At 43.6% G+C, this 21654-nt stretch overlaps 1 protein-coding gene across 1 annotated transcript in view; it reads right to left on the reverse strand.

Moving 5' to 3' along the window:
• The window catches only part of itpr2 (inositol 1,4,5-trisphosphate receptor, type 2), a 308708-nt gene that overhangs the window by 50202 nt on the left and 236852 nt on the right, over positions 1 to 21654 (reverse strand). The window contains exons 38-40 of the mRNA XM_059987723.1: positions 5194 to 5329; positions 797 to 981; positions 536 to 719 (exon numbers count right to left, since the gene is read on the reverse strand). Of these exons, the coding sequence (XP_059843706.1) occupies positions 536 to 719; positions 797 to 981; positions 5194 to 5329 (505 nt within the window). The remainder of the gene's footprint in view (positions 1 to 535; positions 720 to 796; positions 982 to 5193; positions 5330 to 21654) is intronic.

A 21654-nucleotide genomic window follows, 5' to 3' on the forward strand; every position in this document is an offset into this window, starting at 1 on the left:
CCTCTATGTAAAAAACTTGCCCCGAGTATGCAGATCCATTGGACCGATATTTAGGATGAGGAGAGATCGAGTAAGAATGGCATACATTCAGAGGGGTTCGAGGGAATGAATGGTGATGTCACACGTCTCCAGTCAATCAGCATGAAGGCTGTTTCCTCAGGCTGCAATGTCTGGAGCCTGGACTTCGGCATTTTAGAGCTGAGGTACAGGAGATACCTAATAAAGTGGCCACACTGTGCTGTCTTTTAATCTTGAATTATTCATAGAGTAATGAGGGAGATGGAGCAGTCAATGAGAAAGTGACCAGAACATCGAGCGATGGGTAAGTATTAGGCAGCATTCCAGGGAAATCTTTGACATGTGCTTAAATCTGATATCTCAGCATTAAAGGCATTAATCCTAAAACCTGCAGAGATGAAGATGCCTCAACCATCAAAATTTTCCTTGCATCACACTAACAAGGTTCATTAACCCACCTGCAAGCTGTATGCTAATCATAACTTTACCCTTGCAGGATTGCTTCTCTTGGAGTTACCTCTTTTCCTGTTGATGGGTGCCACAATGTCAGGTTCATCATCCTTCTTCTTATTGCTCAGATCATTAGTGTTGACTGACACCGTGGCCCTTATCTCTTGCTGGGCCACCTGCATTCGATCGTAGAACACCTTGAAGAATTTCTCAGATTTCTTCAGCTCGTTCAGCTGATGGTGAAATGAGTTCTAAAATTTTGGAAACAGATTGGTTAGCAGAGGGACAAGCGCTTTTTCAGAATTAAGTTCTCTGGCCCATGACCTACCTGGGTCTGGGTGTTTCCTCCCTCTAACAAGGCAATGCCAAGCATAATACTTTCTTCAAAGATCCTGCTGTTCTTTGTGTTTGTGATGAGGTCAGTGACCAGCTCAGATGCCCCTTCACTGTCAAGGTGGCACTGAATGTCGTAGACAGAAATCCCACCCTTGTCTGAATCCGATGAGGAGCTGCCTGTGCCAAAACATTATCAGATACTTCAGTTTCAATTTTAGAATGAGTACATCTGCCCCTTCCAGCAAAGCACAGGACCAGCGACACAAAAGACTACAGATGCTGGAATGTGGAGTAACCAACAATCTGCTGGAGGAACTCAGTGGATCAGGCAGCATTTGTGGATGAATGAACAGTCAACATTTTGGAACAAGACCGTTCACCAGGAATGGAAAGACAGCAGATAGCATGTTCTGTTACCGCAAAACAACAAATTTCACAACATAGATCTGTGATAGTAAGCTTGATTCTGATAAAGGGTGGAGGGATTGGGTGGAGCAGGAGGGAGTGGGCAATAGGTGGATCAGTCTTTTCATCAGATGAAGTGTCAGTGACCAGAAACACGAACCAGCAACATTCTTCCTCCCCAGATGCTGCCCAACCTACTGAGAGTTTCTTTTACTTTCTGCTTTTATTTCAGATTTTCAACACTTGTAATATTTTGTTATTGTCAAAGTTCAATTCTCGTCCATTTAATACAAGAATAAAGTTGGACCCTAAATTTTAATTTTTTTGGTTCAGGTTGCAGCTGATCTTTATTCCAATCCTCATGGTAATGAGCTTGAGCACACAGTAAACGTGCACCTCCTAGACCCCAGAATCAGCAAATTTCTACCCTACTAGAGGAACAGACATGAAATGCCGGAAGATCCCAGGAGGACAGGCAACATCTATGGAGGGGAATAAAAAGCCGGTATTTCAGGTCAAGACCCTTCACCGGGGCTGGATAAAATGGGAAAGGGGGAAGGAGCACAAGTTGGCAGGTGATAGGTGAGACCAGGTGAGGTGGAAGATGGGTGGGTGGAGGGTGGAGGATGAGAAAAGAAGCTGGGAGGTGATAGGTAGAAGAGGTAGAGGGCCAAAGAGAAGGAATGTGATAGGAGAAGAGAGTGGACCATGAGAGAAAGGGAAAGAGAAGGGGCACTGGAGGGAACAGATGGGCAGGTGAGGGCAAGATAAGAGGTATTGATGTTACTATTACATATCTTCCAACTCCATTCTCTAAATACCACCCTCATCCCCAATCACTTGTTCCTATCACATTTGGGCAGAAATTCACAAACCTACTCTGATCTCTCAAGTCTAAACACTGGATGTTGGCCACCTGAAGTGGTTTTGTTTCTGATCTAGAAAGTCATGGTTTCATGCCCACCCTGAGCAATTATGCACATAACGAGAACATAAGAAGCAGAAACAAAGCCAGGCCATTCAGCCCCTCAAGCCAGCTCTGTCCTTCAGTAACATCATGGCTGACCTGATTGCTACCTTAATTCCTTCCTGTCTGATCTCTATAACCTTTAGGATCTTTATGGACTAAAAATGTATCTGCTTCGCCTTGCACTTACCTACTGATCAAGTATCTAACGCTCTTTGGGGTAATGAAATCCAAGCACCCCTGGCCTTCAGGCTGAAACAGTCAATCCTTTATCCTAATCCTTCCCATCCTTGTCCTATCTCTCTCCAACAGGGGAAGCCACCTTGTCAAGCCCTCTCAAAACATATAGGTCTCAATAAGATCATCTTCTAAACTCTGATGAAATTTGGTCCCATTTATTTAACTGTTCCTTGTAATATCTTTGCCCAGGAAATGCTTTTGTGAACTTCCCTTTCACCATCTCTATGAGATAAGTTTATCTTTCTTAAATGAACCAATTAAAAATTGTGTAAATATTCCAGGTCTGTGCTGCTGGAGCAATAGTGCTCAGCAAAATTTTACAAGTCTGCAGTTACAGTTGTTGTAGTGGATGGTTGTTTGAGTTACTGTCAGCTTGAACAGGTCTGGCCATTCTCCCTTGACCTTTCTCAATGCATTTTTGCCCACAGAACTGCAACTCAATGGATGTTTTCTTTTCTTTTCACACCATTCTCTGTAGACTCTACAGACTGTTGTGTATGAAAACCCTAGGAGATCAGAAGCTTTGGAGATACTCAAACCAACATGGTCAAATTCACTGAGATCACATTTCTTCCCCTTTCTGATACTTGGTCTGAGCAACAACTGAACCTCTTGACTACGTCTGCATGCTGTTATGCCTTGAGTTGCTGCCACATGATTAGCTGATTATATTTATGAGGCTCTCTGTCAGCCAGGGTCAAACATGGATGTTCTGTCCTTGCTATCTAAGAATTACGCAGGTCGGGGCAGTACGATATGGAGAGTGAGCTGTTGCCCATGTAGCAGGCTCCTCCTCTCTATGCATCTGATGAAACCAAAGGAACGGCAGAGACTGATATGGTCAGCACTAGCACCATCGCGGGAGTTGCCAGTCAGTGTAGAACTCAATGTAGGACTGCCTTAAGGTCTCCAGCTCTGTCACTTTCCTCGGGGTTTACTCCCAAAGCCTTCCCCACAAGTGGTTATAGTCACAAGACAGCGGAGGTCTGAGATCAGAGTTTTTGTTCTCCTAGATGAGCTGCCAACCACAGCTGACAAGCCCCGTCTGCTCAAGGCGACTGGTTTTAAGGCACCAATAACCTACCTTTGCCCCTTCTCCTGTCACTAGAAACGGTTTCACCAGGCTCAGTAGCTAAGCTACATGTGAAGCCAGGAGATGGATTTGGTTGTCAGAGGAGGATATCTGAGATGTACGCCATTGGGAGCTTATCCCCACTTCCAACCCCAGCTGTAATACACATGTGTGTGTGTGTGTGTGCGTGTGTCTGTGTGCGTGCGTGCGTATGTGTGTGTGTGTGTGTGTGTGTGTGTGTGTGTGTGTGTGTGTGTGTGTGTGTGTGTGTGTGTGTGTGTGTGTGTGCGCGCGCGTTTATATAGTGGATTCTTGTTAATCGGGGCAGCCACTTATTGCTCAGTACAGTTCCTTACTTGCATCAGTCTCGCGCACTTGTGCAGCGCTTAGACACTACACCGTGCTCACAGCAAAGTTTTTAAATAGCGTCATTTTCATGTATTTGTGATTTTTGTCACTGATAGCTGGCGAGAAATAAGCAGCAAGAAAATTTAGAATCATTTTGCTCTCTGTGTTTCAAGCATTCAGGCTTGGAGATGCTAGAAATGGCTGGGGGTGAAAATCAAACAATTTCACTACTTCAACCAGTTAGGAACCATGAAGAACTTGAAGGTAACAGCAACGATCTTGAATGTTACAATGAAAATGAAGATTTGGAGGATGCAGTTGTTGAAAGCATTGTATGAAGGCAGTCCGTTATCAGCACTAGGTGTCTGTGGAGATTTTGTTCATTTACAGTCAATCAAAAGAACACGGCAGTGTGTGGGTTGTTTATTGTATCTGAAGATGACAGCGAAACCTATGCGAGCATTTTCAAGGTGGTAATGAGCTGTCCAGTAGTGTGTGGATGGAGACACAGGAGGCTGCAGAGTCTGGAATCCGGAGCAACACGCAAAATGTCAGAGGGACACACGTCATGATGTGGACTCCTCTATGTCAGCAAAACCAAGCACTGACTCAGTGGCCATCTTGTGGGACACCTGTGCACTGTCACAATGGTCATCTTGTGCTCCCGGTCGTATGTCACTTCAGCTCCTCTTCACACTCCCATACCGTCCTCCACCTTCTCCAATGCCACAGTAAAATCAAATGCAAACTAGCTGATCAACACCTCCTGTTCTACAGCCCAATAGTACAGACATTGAATTTCCCAGCTACAGGTAAGCCAGTCCCTTCAGTTCTCCCTCTGTTCTCCACCCTCATTACCGAGACTCATTATCCTCCCTTATTGGCTTCCATTTGTCCATCACCCACATACCTCTTCCACCTGGTTTTTTCCACCCTTGATTCACCTTTCTTAACCCTTTCCCCAACCTGCTTCAACCTCCACATCATCTCTCCGTTTCCTAGCCCAGCCTTCACCTACCAGCCTTTATCTCTAACCTCCCCACTCCATCTGCAAATCTGCTCTATCTGCTCAATGTTTTCCCTTGTCTGCCTTCACCTGCCACCCTGTCTCGACACTCCTGCCTCTCTCACCCAGCTGCCATTTGGTTGCACATATCGCTAATCCCTCCCTCTCACTCGCATTCACTGACCGTCTCGTCTCATCACTCGGCCCCAATGCAAGATCTAGACCTGAAACAACTAGCCCCCGATGCTGCCTGTCCTGCTGAGCTCTTCCAGTAATTTATATTTTTGCTCTGCAATCTTGTGCCAAGTCCATGTTGGCAGTTGATGTAACCTTGGATAACCACGGATTTACCTCCGGCTTGTCCCGCCTTAGAGAAACTCCCAGCGGTCAGTGGAGCATTAACGCCGCTGCTGTGTCCATCCCCTCTGTAGATGCTACGGTGGTTGCCAAAGTAACGGAGCAGAAGGATCTTCCTCAGAACGGTGCCCTTTAAAAACCAGATCAAAAGGAGCTTGTTAAATGTATTAGCTTAGAAAACAAACCTGCAACTAAGATGTCACAGAATGAAAGAAAAGATATCGTTTCCCAATTCCAACTATCCTGTGTTACAACACTGTAATACTTGTTAATGTGAACGATATTGCACTAATGAGGGCTCCAGTCGCAGGCATCACAAGAGAGTCTGCAAACCCTGGAAATCCAGAGCATCACACATCAACCTCAGCAGGTCAGGCAGCATCAACCTGTCATAGGGAGGTTGTGGGGGCACCGGACAGGGGACAGAAGAGGTTGCTTGGAATAGTTAGCATGTGTTAACGGGAGAGGCTGGACAAACCTGAGTTGTTTTCTCTTGAGCAGCAGAGGCAAGGGGAGATTTGATGGAGGTTGATAAAGTTACGTATAGAGTCAGAGTACTACAGCATAGAAACAGGCCTTTCAGCCCATCCAGTCCATGCTGACCTGAATTTCTGCCTAGCCCCATCTACCTGCCCCCAGACCATTGCCCTCCATAGCCCTCTATTCCATGTAATTATCCAAACTTCTCTTAAATGTTACAAATGAACCCACATCCACCACTTCCGTTGGCAGCCCATTCCACTCTTTCACCCCCCTCTGGGTGAAGATGTTACCCCTCAGATTCCCCTTGAATAATCCACCTTTCCCTTTAAACTTATGACCTCAAGTTCTAGTCCCACCCGATCTCTGCGGAAAAGCCTGCATGCATTCACCCTATCTATAGAAGCACAGAACATTACCGTACAGTACAGGCCCTTCAGCCCTCCATGTTGTGCTGACCCATATAATCCTTAAAAAAAAGTACTAAACCCACACTACCCCATAACCCTCCATTTTTCTTTCATCCATGTGCCTGTCCAAGAGGCTCTTAAATACCCCTAATGTTTTAGCCTCCACCATCATCCCTGGCAAGTCATTCCAGGCACTCACAACCCTCCGTGTAAAAAGCTTACCCCTAATGTCTCCCTTAAAACTTCCCTCCCTTAATTTTGTACATATGCCCTCTGGTGTTTGCTATTGGTACCCTGGGAAACAGGTACTGACTATCCACCCTATCTATGCCTCTCATAATCTTGTAGACCTCTATCAAGTCCCCTCTCATTCTTCTACACTCCAAAGAGAAAAGTCCCAGCTCTGCTAACCTTGCTTCATATGACTTGCCCTCTCTACTCTTGAACTCAATCCCCCTGTTAATGAAGCCTAGCATTCCATAGGCCTTCTTAACTACCCTATCAACCTGTGCAGTGACCTTGAGGGATGTATGGATTTGAACCCTAAGGTCCCTTTGTTCATCCACACTCTTAAGTAACTGACCATTAATCCTGTACTCAGTCTTCTGGTTTGTCCTTCCAAAATGCATCACCTCACACTTATCCAGATTGAACTCCATCTGCCATTTTTCTGCCCAACTCTGCAGCCTTCATAATTTTGTATCTCCTCTAAGATCTTCCTTCATTCCCCACTGTTCCAGGAGATAATGTCCCAACCTTTTCAACCTTTCCCTAACAAGTTCCAGCAACATCCCTATAAACTTTCTCTGCACTTTTTCAAGTTTATTGATATCCGTCCTGTAAGTAGGTCTTCACACAGAACTTCGCACAGTTGTGTGAGGCACTGATATAGTGGACAGATGGTATAACTTTCCCTGGGGTCAAAATGTTTAAATCTGGAGGGCATGCATATAAGGTGAAGAGGAGAAAGTTCAATGGAGATGTGTGGGCCAAGGTTTCTTTTTGCACAGAAGGTGCTGGGCAACTGGGTAATGCTGGAGGTAGATAAAACAGAGGGACTTTAGAGGCTCTTAATCAAGCAGGTGAATGTGCAGAGAATGGAGGGATATGGATATTGTCAGGCTGAAGGAACTAGGTGTCATTATTTCATAACATCATGAGATGAAGGGCGTTTTCCTGAGTGTCCTGTTCAAAGTTTAGGTATTATCCAAAGCAAATGTGTCATCTGTACAACCTTGACCTCTACTCGATCACAGTCACTCAGTTGGTCCTCTCCACCCCCTCCTCTCTCTGCAACTTCAAACATACATGTCTTATCCCATTTCCCATTTTGACGAAGGGTGCTTGATCTATAATGTTGATTCAGTTTCTTTCTCCACAGAAGCTGCCAGATTTGTAGGACATTCTGGTAATATCAGAGACGGCAGTTGCTGGGATCTGGAGCAACAAACAACCTGCTATAAGAACAGCAGATTGAACAGCATCTTAAGGGGGGTGAGGAAATGGTAACATTTCAGGTCAAAACTTTGCATCATTGGTCCTAATGCAGAGTTTTAAACCAAAACATTGACAATTCCATTTCCCTCACAGATGCAACTCAATCTGCTGAGTTCCTCAAGCAGTTTGCTTGTTGTTGGATAATCAGTTTTGTTAATCTATCAATCTTGTTTTACAAAGATTTTGGGGATTGCCCCTTGAGAGTCACCCTGGCCCTTCAGAGAGGTAGATGATAATCATAAGAGCCACTCAATCACCAGTGCCCCTTCCACAAGCTGAACAGAAACTAATTCCTCAGGTCAGGAGTTCTACAACATCAGAAGAAGTTATACAGGCTAACTGCGAGTATAGAATCAAGAAGGATTTTTTCCATATGGATGGTACAGGAAATCTGTAAACCCCCTCCATCCCAAATGCTGAAAGTCACTGGACTTTGCAACACTGTGATGATAAGTAATTTGGAGGAAAGACTGTCTGGAATGTAGAGCCAAAGATGACAGAAAGCTCAGATGGTTTATTTCTAACTTCTCATGGAGAATTGACCACCAGAGCACTTCTGCTGGGGCAGAGGGTGCTGGTAGCTGGATTCTGAAGTATGGTTCAGAGCCAACAGCTCCCATTTAACATGGTGAAACCTTCAGAAACAGGTTAAGGCTGGGTGTGAATCCATCGGTTTTGACAGGCGTGCTGACATACTGAAACGACGCATCAGTTTTCTAAGCACAGTGATAGAATCCGAATCAGGTTTATATCACTGACATAAGTCATGACATTTGTTGTTGTGTGGCAGGAGTGCAGTGCAGGCACAACTTATAATAATTAAAAATAATTAGTGCAAAAGAGGAATGTTCATGATTTAATAGTCTGTTCAGAAATGTCATGGCAAAGGGGAAGAAGCTGAAACGTTGAGTCATCAGACTCCAGTACCCCCTCCATAAAGGTGATAATAAGAAGAAGACATGAAAGGGATAGATAAGATAGAGGCAGGAAAGTTGTTTCTACTGGTAGATGAGACTAGAACTAGGGGACATAGCCTCAAGATTCAGGGAAGTAGATTTAGGATGGAGATGAGGAGGAACTGCTTTTCCCAGAGGGTGGTGAATCTGTGGAATTCTCTGCCCAATGAAGCAGTGGAGGCTACGTCAGTAAATATATTTAAGACAAGGTTGGACAGATTTTTGCATAGTAGGGGAATTGTATTATTGGAGAAAGGCAGGTAGGTGGAGATGAGTCCATGGCCAGACCAACCATGATCTTATTGAATGGCGGAGCAGACTCAATGGGCCAAATGGCCAACTTCTGCTCCTATTTCTTATGTTCTTATGTAGGGCATGTTCTGGATGGTGCAGGTCCTAAAAGCTGGGTGCAACCTTCTTGAGGTACCACCTTTTGAAGATTTCCTTTTAAGGCAAGTGCTGAACTTTGCCTGGGGTCCTTGTGGCCTCCAAATCATCCTATCCACTGGACGATATATTGTGGGGCAATAATCTGTAGTCTGACCTGTTGCAACAAACAAGCCCATTCTGATGAAGGATCATTGATCAGACACTGTTCCTCTCTCTGCAAACCTGAGCATTCCCCTCTTATATCAAAACCAAAACTAACTCATGAAGGATTTTTTTAAAGTCATGGTTGAATGTTTCCTGTGTTACCAGTATTGAAAAACTATGGCAACACACGATGACAATGATCATATTCAATAGCTGTTCAGTAGTTTGACCAGAAACATGGAATATCTTTGAACTACCTGGTCCACTTCCTCAACAAATACTAGAGCACATCTTGTTTTCTGATTTGGACTCTCTTTCAAATAGTCCACACTTCAATGCCCAGCCAAATATTATTTTGTCATATTTCCTTGTAATATAGAGGAGGCTGCTTAGTCCATGGAGTCTATCCCAGTTCTTTGAGCATTCCAATCGGAACCATCCCCCAATTACTTCCTTGCCGATCACCTCCCCGATTCTCCTCCACTCACCGACACTAGGAGCACATGAAAGTAGACACCTAAATTACCAATGGCAACTCAATCTGTTGAGTACTCAAGACAGAAAATCTGGATTTTATTTTGACTGTGAGTTTTCAACCATCTTACACTCAGCATGGTGAAGTGAAATACGAGAGAGCAAAGTATCTCATAGGAATACATAAAGTGCTCCCTGTTCGCACTCTAAATAATCCTGCAAAGCAATTGGCTTGCAATAATGTGTATCATGTAGAAATCTTTCTTTGGGAATCAGCAAGCCAAATAGATGGCTTATACTTTTTTTTGGATTGGATTGCTTTATTATTGTCGTGTGTGCAGAGAGACACTGCTGTGTGCTAACCAGACAGATTATTGTTAAGGCAGCATGCTGGAGTAATGCTTAGCATGATCGCTTTACAGTGCAAACAATCACTGATTGGGGTTTGATTTCTGCTGCTGTCTGCACATTCTCCCCACGAATGCGTGAATTTTCTCTGCGTACAAGTTTCCTCCCACGTTCTAAAGACGTACAGGTTAGGGTTAGTAAGCTGTGTGCAGGTTATGTTGGCATTGGAAGCAAGGCAACATTTTTGGGCTGCCAACATCACAAAATGATGGATTTCACTGTATGTTTTGATGTACTGTGACAAATATAGCTAATTTTTAATCAATCTTAATGCACAATCGAGTATTGCAGCTACAGAGCAAGTGCAGTACAGGTAAGCAAATTAAGTTCAAGAGACACAACGAGGTAGACTGGGAGGTTGAGAATTTGCCTTTATCAAATGAGATGCCCATTCACCAGTTTGATGACAGTGGCAAAGAGCCTGTCCTGAGCCTGCCTTTAGCAGGTGCGTTTTCTGCCTGACAGAAGGGCTCCTTGATTATGTGCTTTCTGGAAGTCTTTCAAATACATTTGGGGAACAATGATTTTATCTATTTGATAAGTATTTTAGATATTATTCTGGCTATATATAGTAATCCACAAACGTATTACCAGCAAGTAGTGTGATTGACTTAGGATTCAGGTAATTGCTTATTTGATGCTCAGTGGAACGACAGCATTAAATACTGTAAAATATGTGGTTCTACACAGCTGCTCTGTTCATCTACCTCTGTGCTTTCCTAGTAATTATTGTTTCTACTGGCAATCTGATGCATGAAAAATGAATTGAATTAGTTTCAGTTTCCAATCTTATCCAGGAGAATGAGGCATTGTAGTTTCACTGAACGCATCTCCTGGTATGAGTGGATATTCAGTACTTTCTGACAGTTCACCCTTTGCTGTGGATGGCTTTAAACACTGATGATATGGGAAGGCCAAAGAACAAAGAAAAATCTAACAGGGAGGAAGAATCAGAAGTCCCACCTTGGATTTAGGGTAGTTGCATGCCTTAGATTGCATCTGTTAGGAGCATTAAGTTGCTAAGGAAATTCAATTAAACTTGATCCCTAATAAATTGGAATGATGAGAGAAAATCTTATTCATGAATAAGGGAAGAATGACTTGCTAATGGTGTGATCGTCAAGTCTTCCAAAGAATGATATTCACAGCCTTTTTTATACATGCACACAAAAAGTCAATTAGATTTGTCAAAATTTACAAAAAAGTGTGGTGAAAAAGGCACAACAATGCCTCTTCCACCTCAGACAGTTGAGTAAGTTTGGTATGGGCCCCCAAGTCCTAAGAACTTTCTACAGGGGCATGATTGAGAGCATCCTGACTGGCTGCATCACTGCCTGGTATGGGAACTGTACTTCCCTGAATTGCAGGGCTCTGCAGAGAGTGGTGTGGACAGCCCAGCACATCTGTAGATGTGAACTTCCCTCTATTCAGGACATTTATAAGAACAGCTGTGTAAAAAGAGCCCGAAGGATCATTGGGGGTCCGAGTCATCCCAACCACAAACTGTTCCAGCTGCTACCATCCGGAAAATGGTACCGCAGCATAAAAACCAGGACCAACTGGCTCCGGGACAACTTCTTCCACCAGGCCATCAGACTGATTAATTCACGCTGATACAACTGTATTTCTATGTTACACTGACAATCCTGTTGTACATACTATTTATTAAAAATTAGTATAAATTGCACATCGCACATTTAGTCGGAGATATAAAGGTTTTCACTCCTTGTACATACTGTATGAAGGATGTAAATAATAAAGTCAATTCAATTCAATTCTTATCACTTCCCAGAAAATGTCAGAGATAGTCACTTTCCTGCCCACAACACAGAGAGACAGGTTGTTGAAACATCCTTGAGACTAAGATAGATTATTGCCAGCATGCTGAGAACCCAGGCCCAATGGTGAGCCTTTATTTATGATATATAGAAGGTTCATTAAATCCTTAGATCCAACAAGTCATTAAAGTACAAATGTATAATTTGTTTTATATGTCAGTATCTGACAGGTGAAGGAAAACCAGACACACTGTCTAATTATCAGAAACTTGACAGCCCACAGGTCCTCTCTACAATCTATGAGCTTCACAAACAAGAAGCTGGAGGAGCTCAGCAGGCCAGGCTGCTTGTATTTCCAGCATCTGCAGATTTTCTCTTTGTGAATCTATGACCTTCACTGTCTCCATCTTGTTTATGCACCAAGACCAGCACTAGGCATATTGCTAATTAAAGGAAGGTAATAACACACCATTTTTCTTCCACAGTATCCCACCTTCCCTGTACACAGGCAGCTGATCAAACACACTCCCTAGTTTCTCAGCTCAATGCTTTGACCAGGTTGCTGCCTCTCTACTTGAAGAGTTCCCTCAAGTTTGGTGTTGCCAAAGCCCAAAGCCAAGTGATAGCAAATGGAATGAGTCCAGATGAGCATCTGTACTAATGTCTGTAAGGGGTTAGCATGGACAAGATGGGCTGAAAGGGCTGTGTTTGCAGGGCATCAGCTTACAAAAACTGCACCCCATCTTCTCCACCCCCCCACTTCCATTGGGAATCATTTCCAAAAAAGAAAAGAAAGATGAGTTTTATTTGTCATGCGTACATTGAAACATCGAATGAAATGCGATGTTTGCATCAAATCAAATCAGCGAAGATCGTGTTGGCTGACTCACAAGCGTCGCCATGTTTCAGGCGACAACACAACATGGCCACAACTCACTAACCCCAACCATACATCTTTGGAAAGTGGGAGGATACCGGAGCACGTGAGGAAACCCACCTCGTCATGTGGAGAACATACAAACACTTTACTGACAGTGGTGGGAATTAAACCCTGATCTTACAGCTGAAATTGTAAAGAGATTGTGCTATCTTCTATGCTACATTCGGTAAGCAGCAGCAGCCCAAGTCAGAGGGCATCAGCAGGGCACATCTAACAATTTACAATGATTGCAGTTCCCTTTTCATCATACATACCACAGATACGGAGCAGGGAGTCTGTATATGCCATACCCACACCCCACTCCCCCATGACAAAAGGAGGATGGGGCGGGGTGGGGTGATTATTCCCATCTGAAAAAATGTGTTTAACACCAATTCCAGAATTAATATGCAGCAAAGACACATTTTAATTTACCCAGAGCACTCAAGAAAGAACTGTGGTGAGGTAGAATGTGATAATACTTGCAGCTCCAATTACTTTAGAAATTGGATCTATCGGTGCTTGTCTTTCACATGCAAACCACATGTAAGGGTGATCAGCTCAGGTCACATCATAGTAGCGACTCACTTCCAGGTGAAATCATATATTGGGAGCAACACACACACAGTGCTGGGGGAACTGGGAAGGTCAGGCAGCATCCATTGAGGGAGGTGAAAGATGGCACAGTAGCGCAGTGGTGAACGGTTGAGCCAGTAAATCAGGGTTCAATTCCCGCCACTGTCTGTAAAGCTGTCCAGGAGAGGGTTGTTGGAGTCAGCGCCAGAGGCAGTGTGGTGCAGCGCAGTGTCACTGCTGCCCTCCAGTGATTGACAGCAGAAGACAAACTATTTTGCAAGCAACTGCAGACTGCTGCAACATTCATGGACTCTGGGACTTGGGCTATAATTTTTTGTGTGTGTTCTATATTTTGCTGCTTTTTTATGTGCACTATATGTGCCTTGTGCTATGTATGACTGTTGGTACTGTGTAGTGAGTCTTGGCCCTGGCAAAACACTGTTTCATTTGGCTGTTTTCATGGGTGTTCATGTATGGTTGAATGACTATTACACTTGAAATTGAAAAGTATAGTACATCAAAAATGTATGTTCTCCGATTGTTATGATAATCAATGATCCAGGGCAAAGGAGATCAGGACCCCAGCTTCACCGGCCCAGCTGAATGTCAAACATTGCTTGACTTTTGAGAGTTTTCACAGAGAATGAAGGAAACACGGAATCTGGGTTAGTTAGTGGGCCCCTTTAACATTTGGATGGAAGGTAAAGGAAATTGGAGGAAACACCTCAATTGTATTAACAATGTGATCCAAATTTCAGATGAAATAATATTTCTTTTAAAATTAAGTAAAAGACTCCCAAGCATTAGAATCAGAATCAGTTTTACTGTCATTGGCATAAGTTGTGAAATTTGTTGTTTTGTGGTAGCGGCGCAGTACAATACATAAGAATTACTACAAGTTACAATAAAAATATATATTAAAAATTAAATAACAAGTGCAATAAAGAAAGCAAAAAATTGTCCATTCAGATATTTGATGGCAGAGGGGACAACGCTGTGTCTAAAATGTCTTCAGGCTCCTGTACCTCCCCCCAATGTTCTGAGAAGAGGGCAGTGGGTGGTGGGGGTCCTTGATGATGGAATGATGGATTACTTTGAAGAGGAAGGAAGTTGATCTCATTGTTGTGAATAGGATTCATGTTTGAACCAATATCGTTTCGTTTATTTCATTGCTGTTTGTGGGAAGCTGTTACTTTGTTTTCCTCTTTTTCAAAGGCAATTGCATTTCAAAAGCACCACCTGCAGTGCACTCAGTGACTGGGGATGTGAAAGGCACTTTATAAATGCAAGTTCTTCCTTCATCACATATGACAAGTGTTTTACAAATCTTGATAGATTTTAACAGTAAATAATTAACCCTTGGGTAAAGGCATGGGAAGGCAAAACTTTTGTTTTCTGCTGCCATGGAGAAGGAGCAAAGTGAACAGCTTTTTGCAGAGAGCTGGCATCTTCACGATGGGTCAAACAGTCCCTTAGCCCTGCAAGGTTCTATCATGGCCAGTCAGAGAGTGACTGAATAGCTGTACAACCAATGGGAATAAAGCAATCCTGGTTATCAACACTTGCTCTAAAAGTGAGGCTGTGTCTGGTCCCCCTGGACTGTGCTGAGTGGGTGATGATTAAAATAACCAGCGGTTCCTCGGACTGGTGTGAAATGACTGTACAATGGTGTTCACTCAGGAGAAACCACAGAGAAACTCTCAAATGCACTTTAGCTAATAAAACTGAGTGGGTCTGCTGAGCTGAGACAGTTGCAACATTGCACAAGGCATCTGTGTCTCTATATAATTGGGGCTGCTGATTACATATGATTATGCAGATTAACAAGCCATAATTTTGGCGTTCTGCTGCCAGTAAAGTATTACTGAGGGAAGGGAATTGCTGTTAGTAAGTAATAAGCCTGTCAATTAGTTCTGTATGATCCAGCTGGGAGGGGAAAGTCACGACTCGGAGGTTTGCCTTCCTGTGCTGTAGTGTGTGTAGGAGGTAAAACGGCACTGCATTGTCGCCATGGAAACATCCAGCCTCCTAGGTGGGCCACAGTGTCAAACACAGTGAGCAAACAACTGTAATAAACCCAGATATGAACTGACAGCAAAAACCTTCCTCAGAAAACAATAGATCAGCACAGAGGAAGAGACAGAGAGGAGTTCATGTGGCTGTCAGGACAGCCCAGTGTTTTTCCTAGTTGAGAAGCTCAAAGTCAGTCATAGTCACAATCCATCGCTGGTAAAGCCCTCCCCACCACTGGCCACATTCCCAAGGAAAGCAACATCCATCATCAGGGAACCCCACCATCCAGGTCATGCTCTCTTCTCATTTCTACCATCAGAAAGAAGGTACAGGAGACTCAGGCCTCATAACTCCAGGTTCAGAAAAGTTATTGCTCCCAAACATCAGGCTCTGGAACCGGAAGGGATAACTTCACTCCCCCAAAATGGAACTGTTCCCCCAACCCATGGACTCATTTCCAAGGACCCTACAACTCGTGTTCTCAATATCTATTATTTATTTAATTATCATTTTTCTTTTTTCTTCTTTTTGTATTTGCACAGTTTGTTGGCTTTTGCACACTGGTCCTTTATCCATCTCTGTTGTGTGCAGTTTTTCATCGATTCTATTGTGCTTCTTCCTATTTACTATGAATGGCCACAAGAAAATGAATCTCAGGGTGGTATACGGAGGCATATATGTATTTCGATAATAAGTTTACTTTGAACTTCAATGTAGAAACAAATTCATCTTGGCTACAGCATGGGGTTACGTCATCATCTTAAGCAGAGTTGGTTCAACTCACTCTCCCACACTTCCACCACCTCCTATGTGATCCCACCACTAACCACATCTTCCCCTCCCCCCCCACTCTCGGCTTTCCGCAGGGATCGCTCGCTACGCGACTCCCTTGTCCATTCATCCCCCCCATCCCTCCCCACGGACCTCCCTCCAGGCACTTATCCCTGCAAATGGAAGAAGTGCTACACCTGCCCCCATACTTCTTCCCTCACCACCATCCCAGGCCCCCGACAGTCCTTCCAGGTGAGGCACCACTTCACCTGCAAGTCAACTGGGGTGATATACTGTATCCGGTGCTCCTGATGTGGTCATTTATACATTGGGGAGACCCGCCGCAGACTGGGAGACGGTTTCACCGAACACCGGCGCTCAGTCCTCCAGCAGTGGCGGGATCTCCCTGTGGCCACACACTTCAATTCCACAGACCACTCCCACTCCGACATGTCTGTCCATGGCCTCTTCTACCGTCAAGATGAGGCCACACGCAGGTCGATGGAGCAATACCTTATCTCCCGCCTGGGTAGCCTCCTTCCTGCCGGCATGAACATTCAACTCACAGACCTCCGTTGGTACCCCTCCCCTACCCTTACCCCCATCCCTATCTATTATTTTAGTTTGGTTCTCTTTCTCTCTCTTTCCCCCCTCACTATCATCTCTCCCCCCAGCCCTACCTTTCTTTTTCTTTTATTTCCCATAATTCTCCACCTTCCCCCTAGCCCATTTCCCTCCAGCCTATCACTACCCAGCTCTCTACTTTATCCCTCCCCCCACTTCTTATCCCCCCTCGACCATCCCATGTTACTTCGCTCCTGATGAAGGGTTTTGGCCCGAAACATCGTTATTACCTCCTCCCATAGATGCTGTCTGGCCTGCTGAGTTCTGCCAGCACTTCGTGTTTTTTAACTCACCTTCTTTAATTGGTGTTTTGTTTAATGTGTATTTAATTAGTTGAAATAGATTCACTTACATTCGCCATGAATAGACAGTGAATCTTATTCATTCCACTGGCACTCTCATAGTGCAATATGACCATTGCACTTGGGCTTCAAGTCAACGGAGCGCAGCTTGAGTGTGCAATCTAAGCACAGGATTGACATAATCTCATCAATGATACCCACGTTCCTCAGGAAGACTCTTTCAGATTGTACGCTCACCCGCAGTAGTTGGGAAGCAGGCGTTTTAGCCGGGCAAAATGCAATATTATTGACACACGCCTTCCTAATTATTCACTGCTCAGATGAAATATTGGTAAAGCAAACCAAGGTCCACAGCACACTTTATAAGACCAAACTTTCTGGAATGGTTAAACCTCTATTTCACTCAGGAGGTAGTGAAGCCCAGGCATGGTCCACCGCCTCTCACTTCATGTGTGAATTGTTCCATCCCGGGCAACACCCTAAAGAATGTGATCTACACCCTCACCAGTGCAACAGTATCCCTAAGTGCAGCAACCAGAACCACACACAATATTCCAGCTGCAGCCAACCAGCGTTTTGTAAAGCTGTGCCAAGACCTCGCTATGCTACGTCTAGCTAATATCAACTATCACCCTCTATGCCTTCTTCACAAACTTTCCAACTGTGCTGCCACCTTCAAAGATCTATGGATTTGTACACCAAGGTCTCTTTGTTCCTCGATAGTCCCTAGTGCCCTGCCATTCGTGTACTCTTATCTGACTATGGAAAAATGCATTACCTTATACTTAAGTAAGTAATTAAGAACATTTATTGTTATTAAAGTACATATATGTCACCATACACTACTGTGATTTTCATTTTCTTGTGGGCATTTACAGGAGAAGAAAGTAATACAATAGAATTTATGAAAAAAACTATACATTAGCAAAGACTGACAACCAACCACTGTGCAAAACAGACAAATTAAAATCATTAGTGCATTTAGACGGTTCAAAAGTGCATTTTCTAAAGGGAAATTACAGGCTACAGTTTGCAGCAATAACAATTTTGATAAGGTATATTGAGTAGTTTTGTGAACTGCCCGCAAAATGTCATCATGTATTGCCAGCGGCATCTTAGACTTTTCAGAGTTAAACTCCATTTTGTCTTTTCTCTGCCCAGTCTTACCCACTGGTAATATTCTGCTCATTCTACAATTTTAGTATATTCTGTAACCTTATAACCGTTCGCGATTAAGTCACTAATGTATATTATGAACAGCAGGGGTTCCACCGCCAATCCTGTGGTGTAGCACTGGTCACGGGCTTCCGACCCCGCACATATTGAGGAATGAACAGAAGAGCTTTGGAGCAGGAGTATGTCACCTTGCCCTTCCAGACTACTCTGCCATTCTTTATGATCATAGATGCTCTGTGCTGCTCTCAACTGTCAGATCCCCATTCCTCTCAATTCCTGAATCTTTCCAAAAAAATTCATCCACATCGAATGATCCAGCCTTGAGGCAAAGAATTCCAGAGATTCACTACCCTTTGCCTAGCTTTGAGTATATTAGGTTTTCCAAAATGATTAGTATTTTCCTCTTCACTTGTCAACTTGACAATAACAGGTGTTAAACTAACCATCCTATTGTTTCCCACCTGACAAGGTCTCCTATCTTCTGGTAACTTCCCATAACAGAGTGAGTTTTGAAAACTTTTACCTGATGCATGCACTAACCCTGCAGCAATACCCTTGGGTGCAACCATCAAGTCCTGGTGCCTTGTCACCATTAGCCCCCTGAGTTTCTCCAATGGTACATCCTGTATTACTTCAGCAGATTTTCCCTGTGATATAAAATTAGCCCATCTACTACCTTAGGTATAATTTCCGTGTCCTCCATGGTGAAGACTGATATTTAAAAAAAGATTTCTGCCATTTTTTTGTTCCTTGTTATTAATTTCCCAGCCTTATTCTCTGGAGGTCCCACACCTACCTTAGTGGCTTTCTTCTTATTTGCATGTCCAGAGAAACTCTCTTATTTGTTTTGATCTTACACTCAAGTTTTTTTTCCTCAAAATCATCTTTTCCCTTCAAATGAAAATTTACCGGATCCTAATAACTTCCGAGTCCTCAGCCCTACCACAAGTCCTTGCACATAGTTTCCCTACCTTTCAATTTACCAATATCCTTCACCTCCTTTGTGAATGACACTCTGCTTTTTTCTTATAGAAACTTCTATTAAAAACCTTTAATAATAGTAATAATAATAAGTACTTTATTAATCCCAAGTGGGAAATTATTTCATTACAGCAGCAACATTCAAAAATACACTTAGCAGTAATAACATATGCTGTATAAAAATAATTATTGAAACCTCTTCCGAATTTGAATAAACTCTGGCTGAGCATTACTCAAACAACTGGTCTGTATCTGCCATTGTTCATCTACTGACTTGGCTCACAGCACGCTTTCCCAACGCACCTTAGACAAATCCTCCCTCATACCATGAGAACTGCTCCTACTTACATTGAAGATGGTGGTTTGGGTCCTGTGCCTTTCTCCTTCCAACTTAACCTGGAATTCTTTCACAGTCTGCTCACTACTTCCTAGGAGATCTTTAACCACTAGATTTCTTATTAATCCCTCCTCACTACACATGACAGAATCTAAAGCAGCCTATTCATATGTAGTTTCCACAACGGACTGCTCTTCACTGACTGTGAGGAGGGTAGGGGCAGTCTGAGGCGCTGTAGAAACACCAGCTTTCTTTCTCTGTTTATGAGAACCCATGCACGAATTGATTATGCTCCGCTCCACCCCGCTGGAGTGCTTGAGGGCAAAGGATGTTCTTCCAGCTGCTCCGTATCCACATGCTGGTGAAGGCCAGGGAGCTCATCCTTGGAATCACCTCCCTTCCCCAGCGCCTCCAGTCATGTTTCACATCCCCAAGATGGGCAATCACATGGCACTGTGCCTTTGCCAAGATGGAAAAGGATCCCTCCTAATGAACACTTGGCTGCTGGATAACCAAACCACACAAACAAACCTGAGGTTCACTGAATAAAACCTATTAATACTTCATTCACTAAAAAGGTTGTACTCATTAAATCAGTGCCAAATTAAAACTGACCTGTACCACACCATTTACAATTGCTTATGCTAACCCTTACTTACTACAAATACAAAAAAACCTTCAGGTGCTGGATGTCTGGAACAAAAGAAATGGGCCAAAGAAACTGAGAAATAAGTTAACTATTGACAGAGATGCAGGTGGCTCAGTAGTAAAGTCTATAACAAAATAATGGGGTCAAAAGAATAGAAAAGGTCTTTCCATTTTTGAAAGGTACAAAACTGGAAAACATAAAATAATAATACAGCTACATGTGATGAAAGAAATAGGGTTGACATTCATCAACTTGAAAAAAATAACTCGATTTCTCTCTCCACAGATGCTGCATGATGTGCTGAGTATCTCCAACATTAACAGTTTTTGTATGAGGTCGTAACACTTTACTGCACTGCTTTGTGGGTTACAATTCAGAGTTCAATTCTCATATAGTTTACAGCAGAGTTCAGAATTGTTAGCCTTGCTGCACTGGCCATACCCAAAAGTCACTGGGTTTCTTTATGAATGGTTCAGTTTATTTTCTGGAAAATAGATGGAATAGGTGACGAGAGAATGCACTGATAACGAGACACGGATTTTAACCTCCAGTATTTAATTGGAGATCTCTTCCTATCAAGGACTGGATAGTGCACGGTTGGACTGACTTAGTGGAGGCTCTGTGGGGGCAGAGGGAAGTGGTGAGGTAACATTAGCTGTTCTCAGGAAAGTTGTGATTTTGAGTAACACTTCTGAAGGAGAAGCATACAAATAAGAAATAGATGGGCCAAGATATTTCCTCAGAGACTGCAGAGCTGTGGGGAGAAGAAGCCCAGCAGCTGGTGAAGAAGTCTGCTGCAACCAGGCCTGTCCAGATGGGGTGTAGGTCCAGTGGAGAGGGATGAGATTCCAGAATCAGGTTCAGTTTTTAACAGTTCACTTTTGGGCTCTGAACCAGACCACTATTCATCGCTGTCCTCAGCAAGGACGTGGAGGAGGACACGGTGTTTTCAGGGTAATGTTGCCAAAGAACTGACTACAAATGAGAAATAGGCCTAATGATTGGATCTCCTCGCATGAATGGTCAGCATTGCAGGTGAGCAGAGTCACTGCCAGAGTCTGTGTTTACCCTGGAAGTTCAAACTGGAGATTGCTGCAGTGGAGAAAGATTGAGAGGTTCTGTTTTCTCAAAGAGGATTATTGCTTTATTGTAGAAATGCAGGTGGCAGAACTTTGAAATTAAGACATCAAATTTTGGCAGGATCCCACAGGAATGTTCTGAGAAGGTGGTGGTGACTTGCCTTCATGAACTGATCAGTGACGTTGATTGGATCCTTTGTAATATTGTGGCTGGGGTGGAAAGCTCGCTGAAGAGATTCAGACAGTGTTCCAGAAAAGGTAGGGTGATATAAGTAACAGGGTGGAGTAAGATGTTTTTAAAATACTACAGAGGGAAGAAGGAAGGTCTCTGCTCTTTATTGACATCCTTCGGCACCTCAGGTGCCTCAAAGCACAAGATGAAACGGCCTAACTTCCGTAATTTCTCACCCCTCCAACTTCTTCCTTTTTCCATTCCCATTTCAACTTCCCTCCAACCCCTTCTCTTCTCCTCACCTGCCTATCACCTCCCT

Source organism: Hypanus sabinus, chromosome 13, assembly GCF_030144855.1.
Source record: "Hypanus sabinus isolate sHypSab1 chromosome 13, sHypSab1.hap1, whole genome shotgun sequence".
Taxonomy (NCBI): Eukaryota; Metazoa; Chordata; class Chondrichthyes; order Myliobatiformes; family Dasyatidae; genus Hypanus; species Hypanus sabinus.